This window comes from Mauremys mutica, chromosome 4 (assembly GCF_020497125.1).
Source record: "Mauremys mutica isolate MM-2020 ecotype Southern chromosome 4, ASM2049712v1, whole genome shotgun sequence".
Classification (NCBI taxonomy): Eukaryota; Metazoa; Chordata; order Testudines; family Geoemydidae; genus Mauremys; species Mauremys mutica.
This window is the reverse complement of record NC_059075.1, coordinates 133,026,291-133,051,034: the sequence shown is the minus strand read 5'-3', so window position 1 is coordinate 133,051,034 and position 24,744 is coordinate 133,026,291. Positions and strand designations below refer to the sequence as shown.

At 43.3% G+C, this 24,744-nt stretch overlaps 1 protein-coding gene across 3 annotated transcripts in view; it reads right to left on the bottom strand.

Moving 5' to 3' along the window:
• Positions 1–4,424: 4,424 nt before the first annotated feature.
• Positions 4,425–24,744, bottom strand: part of FKBP5 (FKBP prolyl isomerase 5) — a 55,728-nt gene continuing 35,408 nt past the window's right edge. For all 3 annotated transcript variants that reach the window (XM_045013512.1, XM_045013513.1, XM_045013511.1), the window contains 6 exons: positions 16,392–16,548; positions 15,272–15,362; positions 13,844–13,927; positions 11,446–11,631; positions 7,293–7,532; positions 4,425–5,997 (listed from right to left, as the gene is read on the bottom strand). In XM_045013512.1, the coding sequence (XP_044869447.1) occupies positions 5,908–5,997; positions 7,293–7,532; positions 11,446–11,631; positions 13,844–13,927; positions 15,272–15,362; positions 16,392–16,548 (848 nt within the window). In that variant the 3' untranslated portion in view covers positions 4,425–5,907. The remainder of the gene's footprint in view (positions 5,998–7,292; positions 7,533–11,445; positions 11,632–13,843; positions 13,928–15,271; positions 15,363–16,391; positions 16,549–24,744) is intronic.

Genomic DNA, 24,744 nt, shown 5'->3' with positions numbered 1-24,744 from the left:
AAAATGTCATAGGCAATTATTTGTTTATACTCCTCTGTATACTATACACTGAAATGGAGGTACAATATTTATATTCCAACTGATCTATTTTATAATTACGTGGTAAAAATGAGAAAGGACAGAATTTTTCAGTAATAGTGGCTGTAACACTTCTGTATTTGTATGTCAGATTTTGTAAGTTTTTATGTGAAGTGAAACTTGGGGGTGCACAAGACAAATCAGACTCTTGAAAGGAGAAGAGAGAAGTCTGGAGAGGTTGAGCGCTACTGATCTACGCTTCAGAATTCTGCGGGCGGCTCAGACTGCCTCTCCCATTGGTGAGAATGAGCAGTTTAGGGTGACAGCCAGGAAAGCAAAAGGAGAATCAGATGCAGAAGGCGGAGCCGGAGTGACAGAAGGCTCAGCCGTCTTTCCCGTGCGGGAGAGCTGCAGATGAGCTGGGTGGTTGTAGGACACCAGACAGATGCTGCAGGACACAGACAGCAACGAAGGGACAGAAAAACCGTCCAACTTGATGAGTGTTTCAAGCTTTGACGTGCCCAGGGATACAACATCCCCCCAAGATAATAAATGCTTTAAAAACACTAACAGGCATGGCCAAGAGCCCTGTAGCCCCTCCAGTGATGAGGAGAAAGTAAACCTCCCTCAGAACCATCTGCCTCAGCACCACATATATGCATATATGGCAACGGACACGGACTTGTAGGCCGCCCATTCCTCACCACAATAGAAATTAAACCACATCCACGCCGAGGCACTCTCCACTCACAGAAGGAGCGGAACACTAGGGTTGAGTATTGCTGCAATATACTGAACTGAGAGACACCTGGGTTGCTCTCTGCACAGCAGTCCACGGCGTGGCAGCTGGAGCCGGGAAATGACTGGCGACGTTCGTTTGGAGTTTTTCCTTATTAGCTGTCCAAGTAACGCTGGCTTCAAATCCTGCAATTTTGGCTTCACAAAATAAAGAGAAAAGGGTTGGCTTTGCTTTCAGCTACATCTTTATGATGATGTAAACGGATGACCACACATGCTTTAGACCAGGCTCCCCAGACTGTAATACCAGGAGCATATGCCATAAATACAGTCCCGCTAGCCCCCTGGCCGAGGAACTCTGCCTCGGACTCAAAGATCCAGATACCCTTATTTTTTCATTCAAGGCTACTGCAGTTATCAAAACAAGGAAGCCGCGTGGTCACTTGTGGCTGTGTATCTGTGTCTCCCCCTCTCCCTGAGGCACCAAGCCTACAGTAGCATGGAGGATCCAGAGGCCAGGTTGAGTGCTGGGGAAGTCTCTAGCAGGTGAAACAACAGATGAGCTCAAAAGATACTGCAGCCTCAGGCAGCATCTGAATGAAGAGGAAGAAAGGATGCTGAATTTATCTGGCCTGCGCTCTTCCTTTAAGGTGATGGGGTCTGGACTCCCACAGCCTTTGCAGTGGGGTACAGGAAGACCACCACCACCACTTACAGATACAATAAATTCCTCCCTTCCTGCTCTCTACTCCCTTTATGGCCTTCAGCAGGGACAGGCTGGATGAAGCAGCCTGTGTGGAACAACATATTCCGAGAAGAGGGAGTGCTGAGCAGAGATGGGGTCCACACTATCACAGATGGGGAAGAGTATCTGGGTAACCTTGTGAGGTGGGTTTCAAACAAGGTTCAATGGGGGCAGGAGACAAAAGCCCACAGGTAAACGCAACACACGGAGAGCTGGGTGAAGGGTCAGAGTCTGGGAGGATCATGAGCAATCATAGCAGGGAGAGACAAGAGAGATGAGAGAGGGGAATTTAATGAACATCTTAGATGTCTGTATATGAATGCAAGAAGCATGGGGGAAATCAACTGGAAGAACTAGATATGCTCGTGAATAATCACAATTGTGACAACTGGCATCACAGACTTGGTGGGACAATTCACATGACTGGAATACTGGTACAGAAGGGACAGGCAGGGGAAAAAGTGATGATTTGATCGGGGCTACCACGTTGGCTGTGGGCAAAGGGGCTTTGGATAGCAAAGGTGGAGACTTGGGGAGCAGTTTATGACAGAGGATAGGGCAAGTGGATTGAGTAAGAGGCCCCGTTACCCTAGAAAGGGAATTTAGATGAGAATGGGGAAGGGGGTGGATCTTGTGCCTATTACAGAAATGATGTGTGACCACATGATGCGAGTCACCTTCATTCTTGTAGCTACAGCCCACTTAACCACTTACCGGGGCTATGTATGAATACAAGCGCGGCATTTAGGGCTGGGTGTCCCAGGGCCATGAGAATAGGATATAGCACCTTCCATCTCTGTCCCCAGTTGAAATGTGGCCCAGTTGCATGTACTTAACAGGTAACTGTTTGGCCCTCTAGGAAATCAGTCCGTCCAGTCCGGATCACAAACGGTCACTTAAGCGCGCTGGTCTCATCCAAGATTCAGTACAGAATGGGCAAGGAGTCTTACCTCCCCCCTCACTCCTAAAGATGGTACCTTTTACCGCCAGGTTGATGTTAGGCATACTGGAAGGACTGTGCATGGGGAAAGGGGAGGGACAGCTTGCCTGGCTGGATACAAACAATTTGTCTCCAAAGCCCTGTCTACACTAGAAACTTTTCCTGTGGTGCAACAGGCAAACGGAGGTCAGTTGCACATGCAGACAAGGACAAAATCTACATTCAGCCAAACATGGTTTGTCTTTCCCACCTCTTGCAGCTACACCGCATTCGGCACTCATTTAGCCGCACCAGCTGACAACACCCATTGTCTGCAAGAGGTAGGTTTGCTAACAAAGTCTGCCAGCCTGGCCCCTTTTGTAGACCCTACAAAACCTGCAAACAACCAACAACAAAAACCATAATGCACGCATGCACTTTAGAAGTTAGTGTGCAGATCCCTGTAGAAGCAGAAGTCCTTTTACAGTGGCAAGAAAAGCTTTCCAAGCACCAAACTGCTCACCCATCCTCCAGGTCAAATCACCTTTGCTGCCCAAAAGCATGCAAGCTGATGCTTAAAGCCTCTCCAAAATATATTCAAATGAGATGACAAGATCTGACTAAATAGACACAAAAGGCAGGACGTTCAGCGTTCAGACTCAAGTGCTATATTGAATGTTCTTCACTGTGGAGCTACCATACAGTAGATGGAACATTCACTCAAATCCCTGCAAGGTTTAAAGAAGACAAGGACAGATTTTAATCTTCCCTGGTTTGTGGGTTGAAGTTAAGCTCTTCCCGTTATTTAAGTGTCCTGCTTCATGACGCCAGGTGGTTTATTTCTGTATTTTAAAATACAGCCATAATAAAAAAGGGCAAATGCAGGTAAAGTATCCGAGTCTTCCCACCTGATGGACCCTCTAGCGTATCAGCTGATTCATTCAAGGGGCACTGCTTTCCTGCTCAGGACAAAAATGTCTATAAAGTGAGGATTGGGCTTTAAGTTCTAAATATATTGTGACAGGGTCAGGCCAGATGGCTACAAGAGTGGTTGACGGTAGATACATTAGCTCCAGGTTAAGCAGGTCCCTTTCCCCTGGGTAAGTTAACAGGGACTATTCCAGAACGCTCAGGAACTATCTAGAACTAATTAAGGCAGGCAGGCTAATTAGGACACTTGTAGCCAATTGGGAAGTTACTAGAATTAATTAAGGCTAATCAGGACACCTGGTATAAAAAGGCTCTCACTCCAGTTAGTGGTGTGTGCGTAAGGAGCTGGGAGTGAGAGGATGTGCTGCTGGAGGACTGAGGAGTACAAGCATTAACAGACATCAGGAGGAAGGTCCTGTGGTGAGGACAAAGAAGGTGTTGGAAGGAGGCCATGGGGAAGTAGCTCAGGGAATTGTAGCTGTCGTGTAGCTGTTCCAGGAGGCACGCTAGACAGCTGCAATCCACAGGGCCCTGGGCTGGAACCCGGGGTAGAGGGCGGGCCCGGGTTCCCCCCAAAACCTCCCAACTCCTGATCCAACAGAGGAAGATCTCTGAGGCTAGCAAAATCCGCCAATAAGCGCACCTAGAGGAGGAACTTTATCACAATATTTAACATTGTTTAAATTCATTACAAGTTGATTTTTTTAAAGCTGCTTTCTGTTTTGATGGGATTACACTAAAATACAACTAAATACAACCAACTCCCTCTACTATGCCCTCAGCAGAGGCTAAATTCTGCCCTCAGGTACATAACTCCCAAGGATGGTCAATGGCACCTTTGCATGCATACACCAGGGCAGCATTAGCCTGTGCCTTGATATAATCAACAGACTCCATCACTATGGTCACGCAGAGTTTCAGGTTGGTTCCATTATCAGCCATGCACATTCCCCATGTCACAGTGCAAGGTCGAGAGACTGAGAAGTGAAGAGAGAGAGCCCGTTGGTTTCTGCAGCATTAAAGAAGAAAGAGCAAAATAAAATCCGGTATTTGCTAAATGGAGAACAAAACTGATAGGAAAAGAAGTTTTATTTTCAAGCTTCAAAAGGGGGTATTACAAACAATGGAGAGTAAATAAAAATTTAAAAGCTGGTTTAAAAAGGTAGTGACAGTGTCCCTTTAAGGTAGAAGTATGTACTAGGTTTCAAAGGAGCCATAATGGTGTATGTTGAGAATGTGTATTCCCAGTCAGATCTGTAATTCACAACGTATTTCTGTGCTTTGTAAGTTATTAATAAACAAATACAGCTCTCACCAAAACAGCACTGAGTGTTGGATAAAAGATATACATTGGCAAGCTATGATTCCTGGTACCACGTATGTGCAGTAAGAGACCAAATAACCATTTTGAACCACAATATTTCATCTGCCTTTTTTTTTTTGCACAACCCCCTAATAAGCTGTAAACTCAATTTAAAAAAAAATTAAACCTGCAGAATGTAAATTAAGCATCTGAAAACAGCAGCTTCTGAAAACAATCTTTTGCACACCAACAACATTAAAATGTGGTGCAACTTTTTTTTTTAAAATGTAAATAAATTAACTCCCAGAATGAAACCCTATTTTAAAGCCAAATTATAAATCCCTAAGAAGAGAGAGGAGTTCTAATGGAAGGGATGAAAAACGTAACTGAAGCAGCACTAGTGGGAGCCGTTGTAACAGTGTCCGAAAAGGAAATGGGAAAGTCATGATGAAATGCAGTACTTTAATGCTGGTTACTGTCATCACATTGTAACATCCCCAGAAATGTGTCCAAGAAACCTCCAGACAGAAGCCAACCCCCAACCGCTGAATGTAACCATAAGAGCTAGATTGTTCCGTCCCCTGCGCTACACAAACCCATTTGAAGTCTACACTGGAGTGAGAGAAGAAAAATTATAGAAGAAGGTAACCTCTCTGCTTCTGGCTTTCAAGTCCATAACACTGCGGTACACAAACCATGGCACACTGCTTTGCACTTTGTTCTAGTAGGTACAGCGCAATACCTTGAATCGGTAGCACTTGGGTCGATTTTTTTTTTTAAACAACAACATAGGCCCTTGTCGTGCTATGACAGTACAACCAAATGCAATACTGAATTGTACAACTGATAGCTCCTACATTCTAACTCATTTCAGAGGACCCTGGACATTGTACGGAAAGTTGACACAAACTGAAATAAGCAGGACTTGAGCCACCTCAGTTAACCCCCTTGTTGCTTTGTTGTTGTTTTTTTGTCATTCCCCCTTTCTTTTTAAAAACCCACTTGTTCCACTTGGAGTGGTCCCACCGTCCCTTTGCTTCTGCTCCACTGCTGAGCATGCTCAAAGCAGAAGGGCTGTTTAAACATTTTTGTTTGTGAAGCTGCTGGTTAGGCATTTTGCTTCCACGATCACACAAACTGTAACAAGCTTTACAATAAACACTGTGGAGTCCTGAGTTCCGCAGAAACCTGTTTTGGCGCAGGCCAAGTTCATAAAGATCAACTTTCCACCTTCGCTTCCGTCGGATGTGCCCTTCAGACTTTGCCTTCAGCCACTGGAGTCTTTAGCCCCTTTTCACATGTTTCTTTCTCCGCCTCGCTCTCTCCCACGGCTTTGCTGGCCTCCTGCACAACGGCAAGTAAACCACGCATGGTTAGGTGAGACACAAGCAGTAAAGACAAAGGGAACCCAAGGGTCCTCCCATGCCTTCGTGAGGACAGACAATCCCTGCAAACACATTGTAAAGGACGTCTCTTCCTAATCTCAGGTTTGCCTACGGCGTAGCAGTGGTAGTCATACAGCGCACACCGACTGGGAACGTGTACCTTCTTGGCTAGGAGAGTTAGTACATCATATGCAGATCACACTCCACTCCTCTTAGCTAAGCGAGATTAGGTACATTATAGAAAGTACTGGATTAGCACTTCTGCAACTAATTCACAGGAACGGGGTGTTGTATGATGCACCCCTCCTCTGTGGACATTTGGTCCATCACTGAGAACTCTTACCGAAGTGGGTGTTTGGGGACATGGGGGAGTAGAAGAGGGAAACAAGGTAAAACCTTCAGGATAGACTACATGACGTTATGGATGGAGCTGCAGCCAATGCTCAGATACCTGGGGCCAACACTACAGAAGCAGGAGAACATTATTCCTGGGAGAGCAACTCAACTGGCTATGCTGACTGTGACACAAAGAGGAAGTTAATAGCCTTGAGTATTCATTGATCCTTATGTAGTAATGTCTGGCAGAGTTAATTATTTGGCAGAGTTAATTATTTATCAGGCATTAGTTCTGAAGGTAATGCTGTAAAGGATTTATACAAATTGGTTTCATAGTTCATGTATTCCCTCCTGCTAGAGTAGTGTGTGCATCAGGTACTTGTTTGTTTAGGCGACTCATAGCTTGTTTTTGTAAGAAAGAGAATCTATATTATAGATGGAGGAAATGGGGTCTTGTGTTGCAAGACACATGCTTGATACCCAGTGGATTTCCACTACCAACTCCTATCAGACATTTCAGGCCTAGCAATAGGACTGAATGACACCTTCAATCCAGCACAGGTCAGCCGTGACCAGGAGCATGCCGCCAAACAACTGTCAGATGGAAATAATAAAATTGAGTCTTGGTCCCTGGGAAAGGTTCACATTGCAAATACCCTCAACAACAACTGATACCTGTGATATTAGCCTCAGCTGTAGAGAGACCAAGAATGGACCATCAAAAAATACATAGACTCTCTTTCCATAGGGTTGGTCCCTCCATGTAATGGGTCAAACATCCCTTCATGCTCTATCTGTTAGAAAAATACAATCTGCAGTTCTGTTAATCTGGTCCCTTTCTCCATCACAAAGTCCACTTAACTTGAGTCAGCTATCAAGTCATGATGGATGAGCTCCAAGCATCAACACAATACAAACCTTTGCATCTCTCTCTGCAAACTTCTCGAACATGTTGGCATATATCCTCCGGTCACGCTCATTGTGCTCCTTCATCTTCTTCTGGCAGACTGTGATCTGGGACTTGGCAGCTTTGTTCTGCGGGTTTACTTCCAGTACTTTTTGAAAGTCATATTTCGCCAATTCAAATTCATTCATTAGTAGTCTGGCCTCGCCTCTCCTATACAACCCCTTCTCGTTGACTTGATCCAGTCCTAATGCCTGTGAAGAGACATTTCCACATTAATGCTGGATGCCATCCTAAGCGTTGCTAGTTACCCTGAGGTTTCCCTTTACTGTACTCCAGTTAACAGAAGCAAGGACTGTGCTGGAGGAAATGACTTTAGCAAATATGCACCAGGTAAAATTTATAAAAGATGTACATGGCCACAGGCGTCATCAGGTATTTTTTGGCAGAACAGTCTGCCACCGAAAGGCACATAGAAGAATTCCATTACCTAGCTGTTAGGTTGCGCAACAACAACAAAAATGGTCGCATGCTACTCTTTGGTGAGATGGAGTGCTTCATTCTGATCTCACACCAGTCTAACTCCACTGACTTCGCTGAAGTTACTCCAACTAAGATCAGATTAAAGGGATAAATACTTCCACCACAACTCAGAACCTAACCCCCTAAAATGAGACATTGCTTTAAGACACCCCAATAATGTTGAGGTCATGCAGTCACCTGAGTGCTCCTTATTCTGGGGTCCTAAACGCTCTGCTAACGTGAATGTGTCTCTCTTTCAGAGGCATTGCAAGTTTTAAAGCCTCATCAAGCATGACAAAATTGGAATGGCTTGAAATCTCGACAGTGCTCCTAACTTGTCTACAGAAAATGGCACTGGCCTCCAGTATTGGTTGAAAATCCATATAAATATACTGCAGTTGATTAATATTATAATTGCTCCTCCCCCTGAAAAGTAACAGTCAGTGGGAGACAAACCCACAAATGCAAGAATTCATGGGTAAGTACCAAACCCAAGCCCAGAGGAACACACATGGACAACAGTAAAGTGAAACTCTCAGAACCCACTAAAGTTTAATCCTTAGCAGTGTCTGTTTTTTCCACAAGTTTGTTTCACTGCTGTAAGCCCCTTCTTGAGGCAGCTGCATTACTTTCTCTCCTTTTTTAAAAATTATCTTCAGTTGACTTATACTTAAGAACATAAGAATGGCCAGACTGGGTCAGACCAAAGGTCCATCCAGCCCAGTATCCTGTCTGCCAACAGTGGACAGTGGCAGGTGCCCCAGAGGGAGTGAACCTAACAGGTAATGATCAAGTGATCTCTCTCCTGCCGTCCATCTCCATCCTCTGACAAACAGAGGCTAGAGACACCATTCCTTATCCATCCTGGCTAATAGCCATTAATGGACTTAACCTCCATGAATTTATCTAGTTCTCTTTTAAACCCTGTTATAGTCCTAGCCTTCACAACCTCCTCAGGCAAGGAGTTCCACAGGTTGACTGTGCGCTGTATGAAGAAGAACTTCCTTTTATTTGTTTTAAACCTGCTGCCCATTGATTTCATTTGGTGGCCTCTAGTTCTTATATTATGGGAACAAGTAAATAACTTTTCCTTATTCAGTTTCTCCACACCACTCATGATTTTATACACCTCTATCATATCCCCCCTTAGTCTCCTCTTTTCCAAACTTAGTTGTGTATGGAAAAGAGAAGACTGACAGGGGACATGATAGCAGTTTTCAGGTATCTAAAAGGGTGTCATCAGGAGGAGGGAGAAAACTTGTTCACCTTAGCCTCTAAGGATAGAACAAGAAGCAATGGGCTTAAACTGCAGCAAGGGAGGTTTAGGCTGGACATTAGGAAAAAGTTCCTGTCAGGGTGGTTAAACACTGGAATAAATTGCCTAGGGAGGTTGTGGAATCTCCATCTCTGGAGATATTTAAGAATAGATTAGATAAATGTCTATCAGGGATGGTCTAGACAGTATTTGGTCCTGCCATGAGTGCAGGGGACTGGACTCGATGAACTCTCGAGGTCCCTTCCAGTCCTTGAATCTATGAATCTCTTCTAGAATTCCCTATGACAAGATTCTGATCTTTCATATTATTATCTATTACACACACACACACACATGCCTACCCCAAGCCAGAATTTGGCCCATTGGTAATTGTGAGTAACTGCATTATTAGTACATGGAAAGAATGTAAGACTCATTTAGAAAAGCATTGTTGAACAAATGTACCATGACTCATGATTACACGCAGAAGCTGATATTTAAAGGTTTCAGCTTTATTTTTTTCCAGTTAAAATGACTAACTTATACTACAGATCAAGTCTGCAAGAATCCTAGCCACCAAAGTCTAAGACAAAAACTTAGACACAAGTTTAAGCTAAGTTAAGTTTAAGTTAAAAACTTAGCACAAGACAAAACTTTCAGCACTCTAGCTTCTAGTTTACACAAACTCCTTTATTGCTGCCTACATGCCCAATATGCTTACATGTCTGCTGACATTCCAAAAGGCTGTTGGTACGCTGAAGAATGTCACTGATGCACAGGTCAGCACCTAGGGGCTAGATTCAAATTAGCTCTGTGTGTGGGTAGAACTCCACTGAAGTCATTGGGGTCTATCCACATGGATCCAGCTGCAGGATCTGGCCCTAAAAGTCATACCTTCTGGCTCCAAATGTCAGACAAACACTTTTTAAAAAGACCAAAGGGCTAAATTTTGAACACCTGAAGATCAGGGGGACCACCTCCCCCCATCTGAAATGCTTTTCCCCACCCAACCGATCTGTACCAGGCAGTTCCTTTGCATGAATCAGCTCCTGAACTAATTCTGTGAAGCATTTCATTTTAACAAAGTTTGCATGAAAGACACTGTTCAAAATAAAATTATACCAGCATTACAAAGCATCTTAGTACAAATGAAATTGTGTCCCTTTAAAATCTTTGGGACCAAAACTCCCCTGGACAAGAGCACATAATTTCCTCACTAGGGTTAACAAGACATGCAGCAGAGATCAAGAGATCACCACTCCTAGCGCATGCAGCAATTTATTTTTAAGCAATTTTTAGAAGTGTTTGTAGTTGAGTAAGAGAAATAATCAAATGTCTGAAATTGACCTAGTTCAGATGCTTGTATGTTCCTGAAACTTAACAGATTGGTTTCAACTTACTTTAACTTCTCCATCCACAAAGAGCACTAGACCCTTTTTTTTTCTTTTTAAAGAAACACTGAGATTCTACAAAAACAAGTCTATACTGTCCAAGTGCCATGATGAAAAAGCACATTAGAATAGCCCCAGCAAGAGTAGCACAACAAATGCTAGCATTTTTCATCTTTTAACAAAACTTCAGTTTAATGATCTGTAACAACATTGCTAGACAGAGCCAAGCTCGGCAAGAAGGATTTGTTTGGCTCTACTTCACACCCTTCCAGCGATATAGGCACTTTGATATGAATAGGTTGATTCGTATGCATGTTGTACGACAGGATGGATTACTGTAACTATTTTCTGACGTTTTCAACTTTCGCTGCTAAATGACTACTAGCAGAATACTGTTTCAAGAGCAGAATACATACAAGAGTAATCTTATTTAATCCCAGCACCGGGATTTTGATGTACATTTGCTAACCTATAAGGTTATTAATACTGCAAGTCCACCGAACATTTCAATTACTTGTTTTCCTGATTACAAGATAGGCTGGTCATCCTAAACATACGAAGGCTGGCACGTTATCAATAAAACAGATACAAAGTGCAGTTAGTTGGGCTGAGGCTATTTAGGAATTAGACACTAATCAACTTCTGAATATTTGAGAAGCCAAATTTGCTCTTAATTCACATTTTAATTGAGAAGATTCTTCTTTGATGCCAGCCCTCATTTTGTTCGATGCTGCTTTTAATTTGGTTTGAGTTGTAATGTGTCCAAGATCACTCTGTGCATAACTTTGTACAGAGGTGCTACCGCTCTACCCCTCCAAAAAAGTTACATTCAGAAAACCTTAAGTTTCAGTTCTAAGCCCACCAGAGAGAAGACTAAACTTACACTGAGGTTTGGAAGTTGCTTCTGGACTGTAGAGAAATTCAGTGTAAGGGAAGAGGAGAAAGACAGGAGAGGTAGTGGTCAGAAAAACAACCTATTCTAGCCAGGTGTACTTTTACCTTATCGCAGCACTCAACAGCTTTGATGTACTCCCGCAGCTTCAGGTAGCACATGGCCAAGTTGAGGAAGGCTGCCAGCAAGAAGGATTCAGCTTCTTTAGATTCCCTTTCTGATAAGCCATACTCCATCTCTAACCAGGACACGATCTTCCCATACTGAATCACTGCCTGCATGTACTTGCCTTCCTGGGATGAAGGGAAGACAAGGCTAAAGGATTGTTATTTGGCAAACTGAAGCGGATATGCTTCTGGAACAGTTTTAAAAGACAGTTTAACAATCTGAACCATCTTGAGTCTTTTAAAATTAAAAACAAGGGGGTTGATTTTCAGAGGTGCCGTGCACCCACAACTCCAGAGGAAGTTAATGGAAGCCGCAATGCTCAGCACCTCTGCAAAGTCAGGCCCTGTTTTCTACTCCCCACTCCCATGAGTGCTAGGAGGAATGCCCACACATCCCACCGTCCTAGGCTTTCACCTGCCTGAGGAAATGAACTCAGCATTAGCCTGGTCCAAGTGGGAGACAGTGCTTCTCTCCTGTCCTTCCCTTTCAACGGCCATCTCTCTCTTTTCAGGGTTCCAAGGAGACACTCCCCTTGAAGCTAGGAGGGCAGGATGCAAGCCAACACCACCTGATAGGATGCCCGCTGTGGGAGTAGAAAAAAATTATGCCCTTTCCCCTGCTGGACAGGCAAAACTAGAGTAAATAAATATGGAGATATACCTATCTCAGAACTGGAAGGGACCCTGAAAGGTCATTGAGTCCAGCCCCCTGCCTTCACTAGCAGAACCAATGCTGATTTTGCCCCAGATGACCCCCTCAAGGATTGAACTCATAACCCTGGGTTTAGCAGGCCAATGCTCAAACCACTGAGCTATCCCTCCCCCCAGTACAGTTTCCAGGGACCCAAAAGATGGGTGTCCCATAGTTCTCATGAGAGATCGCCTGAACAGGGAACTGCTTATTCAGAAACACGCTGTGACACAGGGGGAGAAGGACCAATGGTGTTCATCCAGTTTCAGAAATTAAACAGAGCGTCACAGCTGAAAGTGGAAGGCTGAAAGGCAAGGATATGAATATCTTCATTAACTCAAATACAAATCCATCAAAACAGCCAACTACATTTAAACAATATGATTTGTAACAGATAAAAGATGCTGATATCTCCTGACAGAGCAAAGTCTGGAGACTAAAACATCTTCTCCCAACCTTCGCTGTAACCTTGATGGAAGCGATCTGATTTTCAAGGTCAGCTATATTTTGATGTTTCCCTGAATTCAAGTAATTTCATTTTACTTACAAAATGGACAGCGTGTATCTTCCTTTCAATAAAGCTCTCTACTATTATTAGGAGCTATTGGAATTGTCATACCAGATGAAGCCAATATCCTGCATGGCACAGTGGCCAGTACCAGATGCTTCAGAGCAAGGGGTGAGAAACCACACAGCAGACAGTTTAGAATAACTAACCTATACAGGAATTTTCTTGGCAATTCCTTTCAGTGTTGAGCTTATATCCCGAAGCAGGAGGGTTTATAGCCCCATAAATTGTGTTTGGCATAATGTAATTGTAGATATTCTCACTAGTCATATAAATGCCCAATCCCTTTTTTTGAATCTTGCTAAACTCTTGACCTTAATATCCTATGGCAATGAGTTCCACGGATTAAATTTGCACTGTGTAAATAAGCATTAGCTGCATGAAGTTTGGAAGTCATAAGGCTATTCCATACAGTGCCCAAAAAGGCAGCCAGTAGTATTAAATGAAGAAACCTTTTCTTAGCGGTACCTCCTTATTCAGTAGGAACCATCTATCAGGCAAGAACAGTCCAATGCCAAACTGCTGTCCTACACTGCAGATCCTTCCTCGGGCTTCTGTGCTATGCCAAGCTGGGAAGGTCAAGTTTGCAATAGACCATATTGGTCATCTGAAGAGGAGGGTAGGCAGGAGAGGGGCAATATTTGCCTTGCCTAGGGCTAAAACTGTTTGGGAGGGACAAACTGCAACACTTTACGCCTGTTCAATGATGTTTTAGAGCTTGTCTACACAGGGAAGTTAGTGTGAATTTACAGCACGCCGGCTACTTCGCATTAACTCCACAAGTGAACACTCTTACTGCACACTAAAAGTACCCTCAGGCAGTTTAGCTTCTTACACTTTAAAGCTAAAGCACACAAAGGCACCTTCAGGGCACTATAAGCGTGCGCCCAGATGGGGTTTAGCGAGCAGTAGCTAGCACACCTGTAAAGGCAAACTCCAGCTTGCTGTACAGTAACTTCCTGTGTTGACAAGCCCTTCAATTGTTTCTCTGAAGGGTCCACCAGCAATTTAAGAAAATGTTAGACTGGAAGCCCAGTTTCATTTCTTGGCGACCCAGTTTCTACTAAGTCTTTACAAACCTTGAAATACACTGTCCCTTTCTCTTTGACAATGGCAGCCTGCTCAAGTTTCTCTTTGGTGTCCATCTCCCAGGATTCTTTGGCCTGTGTGCAAACATTTATAACAATTGTTAGAAGATGAGACAGGAAACAATATCAGCTGGAGTTCCTGACTTCTAGGGCGGCTCCTCATCCCAACTTGTTTGTCATGTTGTTGTAGCCGTGTTGGTCCCAGGATACTAGATAGACGAGGTGGGGGAGGTAATATCTTTTATTTACCAACTTCTGGTGATGAAATAGACAAACTTTCGATCTACGTAGGGGATCTGAAGATCTCTGTGTAGCTTGAAAACTTGTCTTTTACCAACAGAATAAAATAAAAGGTATCACCCCACCCACCTCACTTCTCCTTATCCCAACAACAGAAACTGACTTCTAGAAACCCAGATTTCAAGACATGCTGGCTCCAAGCCACACTGCTATTACCAATTCTTTGCCATGCCAATGCTCACTCATTATCTGAAGGAGTTTGTTCTCTGGTGTCAGGAGGAAGCCACTTTACCCACTGGAGGCAGTTGGGAGGAGTGGATCACAAGTATGGGTCTATAGTCATAAATAAATCCTTGATCTCCACCAGATCCATTCAGCTTTAGGAATTGAAAAGGCAATAAAGTCAAAATGAGCGGTGGTAACCTGAGACTCAAGTCCTTCACGTCAAGTGGCCAGAGCTGTCTAGGATTTCTCCTTGACTGGCTGGGCTCGGCAGTGCTGCATGTTAAAGAAAGCCATTCTGTGCCTAAGATCAGTTAAGAGGACACTTGTTTAACAAGACTGGTCCCTTCAAACCCCACGTGCTCCAAAACCCCATTCAAAACAACACACCAGCCAGCATCGGAGGGGTGGGTAAAGTGTCTCCACAGGGAGAAGGGAAATTCTGCCCTCTCCCCTGTTAAGAGATGCGGGAGGGAAGCCAGGCCTTCCTCCCACAAACATGCCCCGGGACAGAGCCTGGCAGCATCTGCTCCACCCCATGTACATCTTGTTCTTCATTAACACTGTACAAACACAGGCACATTTTCCAGCCTCCCGAAGAGGGCACAGCTTGTTCAGCAGCCCAGCCCTGCCCTCCTTTCAGAGCACTTTGGCAGGACATGAACTTTTTTGTCTGCAGCCCAGTAAAAAAAAAAAAAAAAAAAAAAAAAGTACAAAGAGAACAGGCCTAGGAACAAATAAAGGAACAAGTCTTGAACTGCATCCAAAAAAATAAAACAAACCAACATAGGAGAACAAATTAAGAACACCGAGATCTTTGTTGATGTAACTGCTTTACCAGGGCTGCGTTACAGCCACACCAAAGACAAAGTGTTAAACGCTTTCAATGCAGAACGGCTTCCAGTAGGTCGAGAGAGAGAGAGAGAGTGTCTCTGTTGAGAGAAATTCTATTCTCACCTTTTCAAAGCTTTTAAGTGTAACTTCATACACAAGCTCAGCATTTGCCTCGATGCCAAATTTAGGCTTCCCTGCCTCGCCAAACCCATATCTGAAACACAGCATAAAAATAAAGCGTCAGAGGAAAGGGTGTGTGATCAGGCACTTCATTCAATATTCTGATTACTCACGCACGCATGGAGGTACCAGTGGGGAGCTAAACACCAGACCCTAGAGACAAGCCAGATGTTGAACAGGAAACCGTGCCAAGTTTCTCGTCAGTGGCAATGTTGTTTTTAGAAACAGGACTGAATTCAACCCTATTCCCCTGGCATTCAGATGGGATGCAATCACCCATGCTCTTAGGAATTATTAACCCCACCTGGTCTGCAGCTCTGCTGTTCTTCAATTCATTGTCTATTTCCATTTTCTTTCAATATCACCCTTCTTGGGCAGTGCTCTTTTCCCTGTGCCTCTGAAAGGCAGGCAACTTAAATCCGTATGTAGGCACCTGAACCTGCAAACCAGAGTTGGACGTTTTGGCCTAAATTTATCTTGGTAACTGGATGCCGTTCCAACCTTCTCCCAGTGTTTAAACATGTCAGGATAGGATGACTTTATTCCGTAAGAGCAAAATGAAGATATCTTAGATCATAGGATGCTTTGGGTGCATGTGGATATTCATCAACCACCACGCATGTGATTTTGGTCTATGTAATATGCGGAAGCTATAAGGCTGCCACAAAAACAAGCCGTGGATTGCACTGATAGTGATGGGTGCATTTCCTTTAATAGTTCAGATACAAAATACCTGAATGAGAGCGCTCGCTCACAACTCAACTCTCCTTAATCCTGTGTTTGTGACAGATTTTATTAATATTATGAACAAAGCCAAATTAGATGCCATTATCTATTCCACAGACAGAGTTTCGCACAGGTACAACGCCGCTCTTGTCAAACTTTCCAGAAACGGAAAATATCAGTTTACAAGTCTGGGTGGCTCCTAGGAGATTGTAGAAGTGGGCATTTGTAGAGAACATCCTAGGAAAGAAACATCTCCTTTTCAGTAACAGCCTGCTACTGAGATTGTCTGCATGATGCTCAGACAGATACTGCTCACCCAGAGCGAAGAGTTTCTTACCGTGGTGCAAGGTACAAGATACAGTATTCTTCTCTCTGCATTTTTTCTAGAGCTTTGTCAATTCCAATTGGAATGTCATGGTCTTCCCCTTCTCCAACAATGAACGTCACATCTCTGCAGTCAAACATTCTGCCACCATAAAATCCTTCCAGGTGGACTGCAGGGAAACAAAACAGAGTAAGAGATGCAAGGAAGGCACACAAAATTGCCAGAAAAGTTTCACTGGGCCGACAGAGTTGCACAATTAAAGACTGTTTTGCTAGCACTGTTACAGCGCTGTTATCCAACACAGCAAATCGGTTTCCAATATGGAGTTCTCTAAATTACTCCCTGCATTTGGGAAGTAAGGCAGTCTTAAGGATCTAGAAGTGCATTTTGTCTCTGGACATCTGGGTTCTACCAGGTTGAGAAAACTAGTCTGATGGTCTTGATCTAATTCCCATTTGTGATTATCGCCTAAACTCCACCAGAAATCTTGGATCAGATCGATAACTGGGGCAACACTGCAGAACAGTGTGGGGAAGCCAGCCCGTCAATCTGTGCAGCACTTGACGGTACACCGATGATTAGCCCGTCATGAGGGGTGCGGGGAAGGACCTGAAAACTAGTATTGGAGAGCACTGTATTTGAATCTCTGACCATGCACCTTGTGTCCAAAGTTAGGACATCAGATAAGAACAATGGCTAACACATCCTCTTGTCCTAAACTATACTGGACAGACTCCTCGAATCTGAAATAGACACAGCCCCTTGCATTGCAATTACAACTCCTCTGCATAGTGCTATAAGCTTGCCCTATACTTTACACAGCTAAGACCAAGTCCCCTGCCCTTAAGAGTTTCAAGTACAAGGTTAACATTTTGTAATCTTCAGGGAATAACCCAGCTCTCTTTTGAGACAGAGACAAATACAGTCTCAGGTACGTAGCTTCTGGCTACAGGTAAGAAGAATCCTGTCTATAGCATCCATGTTTGTTTACAGATAAAGTGAAACCTCTTGTAAGCAACAACCAAATTGTCTTTAAAAGTTTACTGCCTACCCCCCAGGGCAGTCTCTTAAACAGTTACCACAATGCTGCTAAAAATCTTGGTGATTATTTAAAGTGGCGACTTAAGACAAGTGGGTGCCTACTAGAGGTCAGGGACTTTGTGTAAGCGTCACTACAATCTGGGAAAAGAAGGAAGGGTTTTCGTTCTTTTGCAATATAAAGTTTAAAATTAGTTCTTGTGAAAATACCTTTAACATTTGGGGGGAAAGCTGTCCCTAACCCATGGCTGAACAGAATGTGACAGACAATCTGTAGGCTATGGAAAAAGCATGAACTCCCTGCTTGTTTAAGATTCATGTGCTCTGTGCTCTCAAAGTGGTACCAATACCCACAACATCTCCTGTATGTTTAAATAAAAGTTACTAAGAATCATAAAGTCTGGACACTCCAAGAACCACAGTAGTTTAGATTGGGTTTCAGCTTGCAAATTCTCAACAATGAGAAGTGTATTCATACTATTGTGCCTAGTCACTACAGCGAGGGGTGCTTTAGAACCGTTCAGGGATATATTCCTTTATTCTGTCTTCATGTAGCACACAGCCTGCAGTGAGATTTGCAACACAGCAGTTCACTTTCCTTGGGTTTTGGAAGGTTCAGCTCCTCCCTGCTTATGCAAAATCTAGCCAGCTACTGACCATGTGGCCCAGATTCCTGGTGGTGAGGAGGTTCAACATTCCTGTCTCCCCTGACCAGAAGCACTACAAAGCAAGGCAATGGGAAAATAACTGAAGGTGTATTTTCCTTTAATCCCACCATCCTTAGTCACATACCAGTTCTCCTGAAGTCAACAGGACCCTGGCCTGAGTAAGGAAACTGACTTACAGCCTGAGGCTGCAGGTATAATTCCTGCTCATTGCTAACTGGTGCTCAGATACTCACTTTTTAAAAACTATTGATTTAGGCAGTTTTAACAGGTTTATAAATCCTTTACTTGTAAATATCAGACGAAACAATCATCATTATAACACTGACGTTCTGTGTAGGGAAACACACAAATGTTACCATCAGGTCTCTCTACCCAATAGGCGTAGGGTGTACCATACTAAAGCATGCATCTTCACACGACCCACATATTTAACAAATCAGGTGTGTCTAACCAATGTTAACATTCAAAGAAGTTGGACAGGTGTGCTTTTTTGGGGGGTGGGGCAGGGATATGTAACTGGTGCGTTAAATTTTTCCATAACCACCTCCCACTTTTTTTAGCCATTCCTCCTCAGCTGGACTATTTTTCTTTTTCTAGTGAGAGGCTATCAGTAGCCTAGCAGCTCCCAGCAGATGAGAGAGTAATTCTCCATTTCCTTTCATTTTTGCTAGGAAACCCCAGGAGGTTTGGTAATAAATACCCAAGTTACAAACTATCCCAATGCTCTCAAGACTGGACATGGCAGATATTCATAGAATGTCCTCTCTCACCACAATTCCGCCCCCCCCACACACACACTTGTCCCCATTCAGTCACGTATACACATATTTTTAAGCTGACTGGTGTAAGATGCCACTGAAGCAGAACCTTAAAGAAATGTTCTTTCATCATGCTACAGACTAAGGTTGCTTGTCCCCTTTTCCAAATCAAATCCCATTCCTCTGGGATAATCTGTCTATCCAGATGCTCTTTTTTTTTTCCTGCGCACTTAGAATAAGTTGTCTGCAAAGATTGATATAATCCATTATAATTTTTTGTTTAATTGACCAGTCACCATCACATCTATTAAAAGTGAACTTTCTAGGAAAGTTGTTTTATACAGAAAGCTGAGAAACATAATGCCTAACTGGAATGTAGTGGCACCATGGGAGAGTGAGCCAGTTAAAGTTAGTTTTGATTTTTAAATAGGTTAGAAAAGTGTCTTTACCTAATATCTGACCAACTGTATCTATTCCATGGCCTTCCCAATCTTTAAACTTCTCTGGTTCTATTCACTTATTTCTAATGATCCTAAATCAGCAACACACTCTGCTGGTGTGCTCCGCAGGTGCTGCTGCACCAGCTCAGATGTTTCCCATATGGGCTAATAGATTTATACATTTTATTAAAGTTAATGGTAAAAAATTATATAGTACACAGGTTAAGAAAAGAGTGTCTGTACATCTGGATATAGTGCTTAGATTATCCACAAATACAAAGTTTGTTTTTAAAGTTATAAGATACATATAGTGCATAATCAGCAATAACCCAAATTTAGGTGAATAAATATAAGAATACAGTTTAGATATTAGCATCCAAGTATTCGGGTACATCACTCATGAAAAGTTATACAGAGAGTTGGTTGTGGAAAGCAAATATAGCAATGAGTGAAGATTGTCCCTCAGTAATTGAGAATTTAGGGTAGGCTGTTCATTTAGAAAATACAATCCACGAGGAAAGTTACTACAAGTGGTAAGGAACAGAGAAAAGATATCAAACTAAAATGTTCTCCAGGACAACCTGAAGGAGAATCCATTTCAGTGTCAGAAGTCGATAAAACAGACAAATAGGAGTAACATAATGACACAAAGGAAGAGCTACTGATCTCTCTTGTAGAGAGCTGGCAAACCTCTGTCATGCAGAGGTTATCTTGCTTTGTGCCCTGTCTGGTGGGAACCACCCCAGTTCAGCACACAGCAGTTAAACAACCTTCTGATGAGACAGATCACTCTCTATCGCTACATCTGCACTGTTGCGTGATTTTGGGAAATTCCAGCCCACAACATGGATGACTAATCCAGTTTCCATTTAATTACAATTAGAGGCGCTTGGAACTTTTACAAAATGCAATCACTAGAGAGAGACACATGCATCTTTACCAGCTTAAAGCCACATCTTAGCACTGATGCTGCACCTGGAATGCTGCAGAGAAGGACAGGGATTGTGATGATGCTCTGGAGTTGCCCAACAGCCTCGGGACATGTCTTGCATTGGGCATCTATAGTTAACAACTAGAACAGCAGGCCAGTGCGTGGCTGGCCAGTCACTGAACTAGAAAGCACAATGTGACAAGTTCTGTGCAATTGGTAACAGAGATCCTATGACAAGCAGGGTCAAGAGACTCCAAGGGGAGAACGTCAGGTTGAACCTTCCCCAAAATGAGCAGCTGAACCGACTGATGCCAAGCTGTATTTTATCAACATTTGCAGTGTTCTGAACTGGAGGGTCATTATGAGATATGTACACAGACTGTGGTTATGAATGTATGTATTTGTGTACATACAAAACTCTACACAGAATCTGTGTTGCAACATTCCACTACCCTTTGGAGCAGGGCTGGGAGCAGTTAAGTGGAGAGGAGCAGCTCCCAAACCAGGCGTTTACACAAACCCAGTTCCAAGAAATGACTGACTGTGCAGCCTAGGAAAGGACAATGGTGGACCATTAGGAGTTAACCAGAAGACACTGAGACATCCTCAGCTATCAAGTCAAGAGGGAATTTCCTCTACTCTGAATAAACAAGGAAACACCATGGACAGAGAGAGAAAGTGTCTTTTAAAAAAAGCAGGCTTGTGTCTGAGGTTTGGCATGCAGGTCTAGGGCTACGCTGGGAAACAGCTCCCAGGCAATAGGAAACTTGCATTAGGAAAGGGATTTTATTTAACATCGAAGTGTAAAGCCTAAGGTTGCATCTTTCCATTTATTTTCTTCCCTGACAATTTCATTTTTCAATCTGGGGGGTTTGTATTAACTAAACTTTTTGTTTATTTTTACCCAATCAGGTTTCTGGTGTGCAAACTGTGTGGCGCACGCATCCCAATAGAAGCGGTGTCAGGGTGGCTGGTTTGGGGGAAGGAGTGACGAAGGAGAGAGGAAAAGTCCAAGTGTCCGGTACTTACGAACTCTGGAAGGACGGATCTAGGGAGACTCGGGACTGCACGTCGTGCAGGTATCACCCTGCAAAGAGTAACTAGCCTGGCAGAAGCTAGGGTGAGACCTTTTGCTTGTGGGAAGGCTTCCAATGTGAGGGACCTGAACCAACACTGCACAGCATAAAGGCACCCGTGGTTACCAGACAGGCAGTGACAGAACTCCTCACTGGTCTGAGTGATCCCCTAAACGTCACAGCTCCCTACACAAGCCAGAGCTACAGAAAATCTACTGATTTCTGGCTTATCCCATTGCTGAAAGAGGGCCCCTGTATGAATGATATGAAAGGACGCCAATTGGAGAGAGGAGAGCTGGTCGGGAAGTTTTTGATCAAATGTTTCTGTAGGAAAATACCAATTCCTTGAAACAAACTCTCTGCGCAAACGTATCGGTTCTAATGAAACTTTAGTTGGGAAGGTTTCTCGGGTCCGAAAACGAGAGCGCAAGAGACAGACGGGAACACCACACCTCAGAATAGCCAACTGCCCAGTGGTTAGAGCACTCTCCTTGGATGTGGGAAACCCAGGCTCAAGCCCCGGCTGCAAATCTTCCCCTCTGCAAAAGGGTTCAAAAAGGTCTGTGGGGGGGACACAAACAGTTTTTGAAACCTCCATTTTTCATGAAAAGGAATCCTTGTTATCCCAGCCAGCCCTAGCCAAAAGCACGGTGACTCTTGACCTACACTCTTCCACTACCACCAAGTCACCTTGGTTTTCTGTTTTAACAAAAAGCAGTGCACCTCACACACTCCCACACCAATTCTCAGCGTACATTCTGAAAACAAGTAACCTGATAACTTTGCAGTATCATGTAAAGCCTCCCTCCTCCTTTGCTTTGGTGCAGAGATCTGGCCTGCTATTGCCTATAAACACCAACCACAATAATGGGGCTATCCAGGTTATTATAATCATTGAAACCGGCAGGAATCACTGTCGGGAATAAGCCAAAAGACTGAGCTGGAGAGGGAGCTCCTTGCTACTCCAGTTCCATGCTGCCTTAAGAGGGAAAAGAAGGCTCATTGAAACAAGTGCTCCCAATTACCCAAATCCTTGCCTTTAGCAGAATAATTCTGAGAGTTTGATATAAAAGGGATAAAGAAGAGGGGAGGGATAGCTCAGTGGTTTGAGCATTGGCCTGCTAAACCCAGGGTTGAGAATTCAATCCTTAAGGGGACCATTTAAGGATCTGGGGCAAAAATCTGTCTGGGGATTGGTTCCCCTTTGAGCAGGGGGTTGGACTAGATGACCTCCTGAGGTCCCTTCCAACCCTGATATTCTATGATCCCTGGTTTTGGCAGTCACAGTTAATCTGTTGCCAGCCTCTGCCAGCATGAGAAGACAATGATCTAAGGTGCGAGCTTTAAGACTAAAACACACAGGATGGCATGAAGCTTCCAGCTGGCCTTTCACAGACTTGCTGTGAATTCAAGCGTGCTTATTTTTTTTTTTTAAAGGCACAATAGTTTTATTCTGTTTTAATTATATGGAAATATAATGGCAACAGGAAAGTCTCCTGCTCTATTTTTCTACTGTATTTAAGAGCTATCTAAAGCAGACCATTTGGATACAGTTACACTTGGATTACACAGCAAGAAACCCCAGCCCGGCTGCAGCACATCACTTCAGCTGCAGCGTTGACTTATTGTTCTCTCAGTGCCTAGAGCGATTTTGTTTTGAAGAGCACAGAACGCTGTGTTCTGAATGTGGCTGGCACATGAACCCGATGTGCTGACTGCAATTTGTACTCCTATTAAAACAGAAAAAAGGCTGTAACAAAAGCTGGCATGCACAAATTCTACTGCAGGCTGTGTTTTAGGAAGTGGGACTGTGCATTATGCCCTATAACTCAAGCTAATAACATTGCCTTTGAAAATCCAACCCAGAGATGTCAGTTCTGGTAAATGCACATTTTCTTCCAGTCTAATTATAGCAGTGATGTCAGGTTCCTTTGTACTAGTTTCTGAGTTAATACTGGGTTTTTTACTAGAACTCAATGGAAATATTTGAACAGTGAAAATGTGGCAGCTGTCTGATTGAAAATAGATTATGACAGATCATTGCTCTTCTTCTGGTTTTGTGCCATCCTAATCCTACTACCTGTGTCTGATCCTACTGCTTTGTGCCAGACATGGAGTCTAGATTGGGGCACACAGAGGCAGACAGACAGACACTCAACCAAAATATTGTTTTTAAGAGGCTGTCAGGTCTGAAATGTGCCCCTATCCTTGAAGCACATTTAAGGAAACCCAGGCCCTAGTTAGATCAGAATGAAACTGAAGGCCACATTGGTAACTTGCTCTGAATCAAACTGCTGGTACAGCACAATTTTGGGGAATAGGATTAGTAAAGAGTTCTTGACCTCTGCCTTGCACAGGCTGCATGTGTTATACAAAACTGCCTCAGAGGGCATTAATCTCCACTGTCCTGACTATGCTTGTGTCCAAATTAATGCAATAAGCTAAGAAGAAAATGTACCTTTTAAATAGTTTAAAAAAAAATTAAAGGAGGATTTAGAATCATGTGCCATGAGAAAGGCCCACTACTAGCCACCACTCTGAGGGAGTCTTTAAAGACCTGCTATATCAGGATGTTTTAAATCAAGATTGTATATATTTCCAAAGGATCTGCTCTAGGGATTATTTCGGGAAGTCCTATGGTCTGTGCTATGCAGGATGTTAGACTAGATCATCACTGTGGTCCCTTCTGGCCCTAGAATCTATGCTTAAGGAAGAGCCAAATTGCTGATTGATTTGTCAGAAAGAGGAAAAAATATCAATTTCACTACATAGTGATTAAAAACAAAAATTGTGCTCAATGAGAACAGGGCTTTGTTCTATTTGTTACTTTGTGGCGTAATAAAGATAATTGTGTGTCTGGTTACAAACTTTCTGCGCACACGAAAGCATAATGGGTTTTGATGTTTAAATGAAACTAAAAAAATAAGTAATAAAGAATGCAGCAGTTAGAACTATTAAACTGGTATCTATTTTGATTTTTTTTAAACTTGGCCTTTAGGTACAATAAAGCAAGCTTAAAACTTTACACAAAGCTTGTTTCAGTGCACATAACCACAACCCAAAACATTTCATAGGCAGAGTGAAATTGGCAGGGCCCAAAGGAGTTCTCTCTAAAATCAGTCCCACTAAAGGACTAGACACTAAAACTAACAGGCTTAACAAGCTGAATGTGACAATTTGGATCAATTTCTCCCCTCCCAAAAAGGTTCAGAAACTCATAATGTACAGAAGCTCTGATATAGGGAGAAGGGTGACCTGCTAGTCCTAAACGTACAATTTGGCCATTCAAATGGCCAAGACTTCCATAACTGCTGTTTCTCTCTCATTCTATGGTTCAATTGTTCTCTTTAAGCTTGGAAAGAGTGCTATAAGAAATCTGAATGGGATTTCAGCTCACTACTTTGGGGCCAAATTAGGACTTCAGTTAAGCCCATAGAACAGTACTGACTCCAGT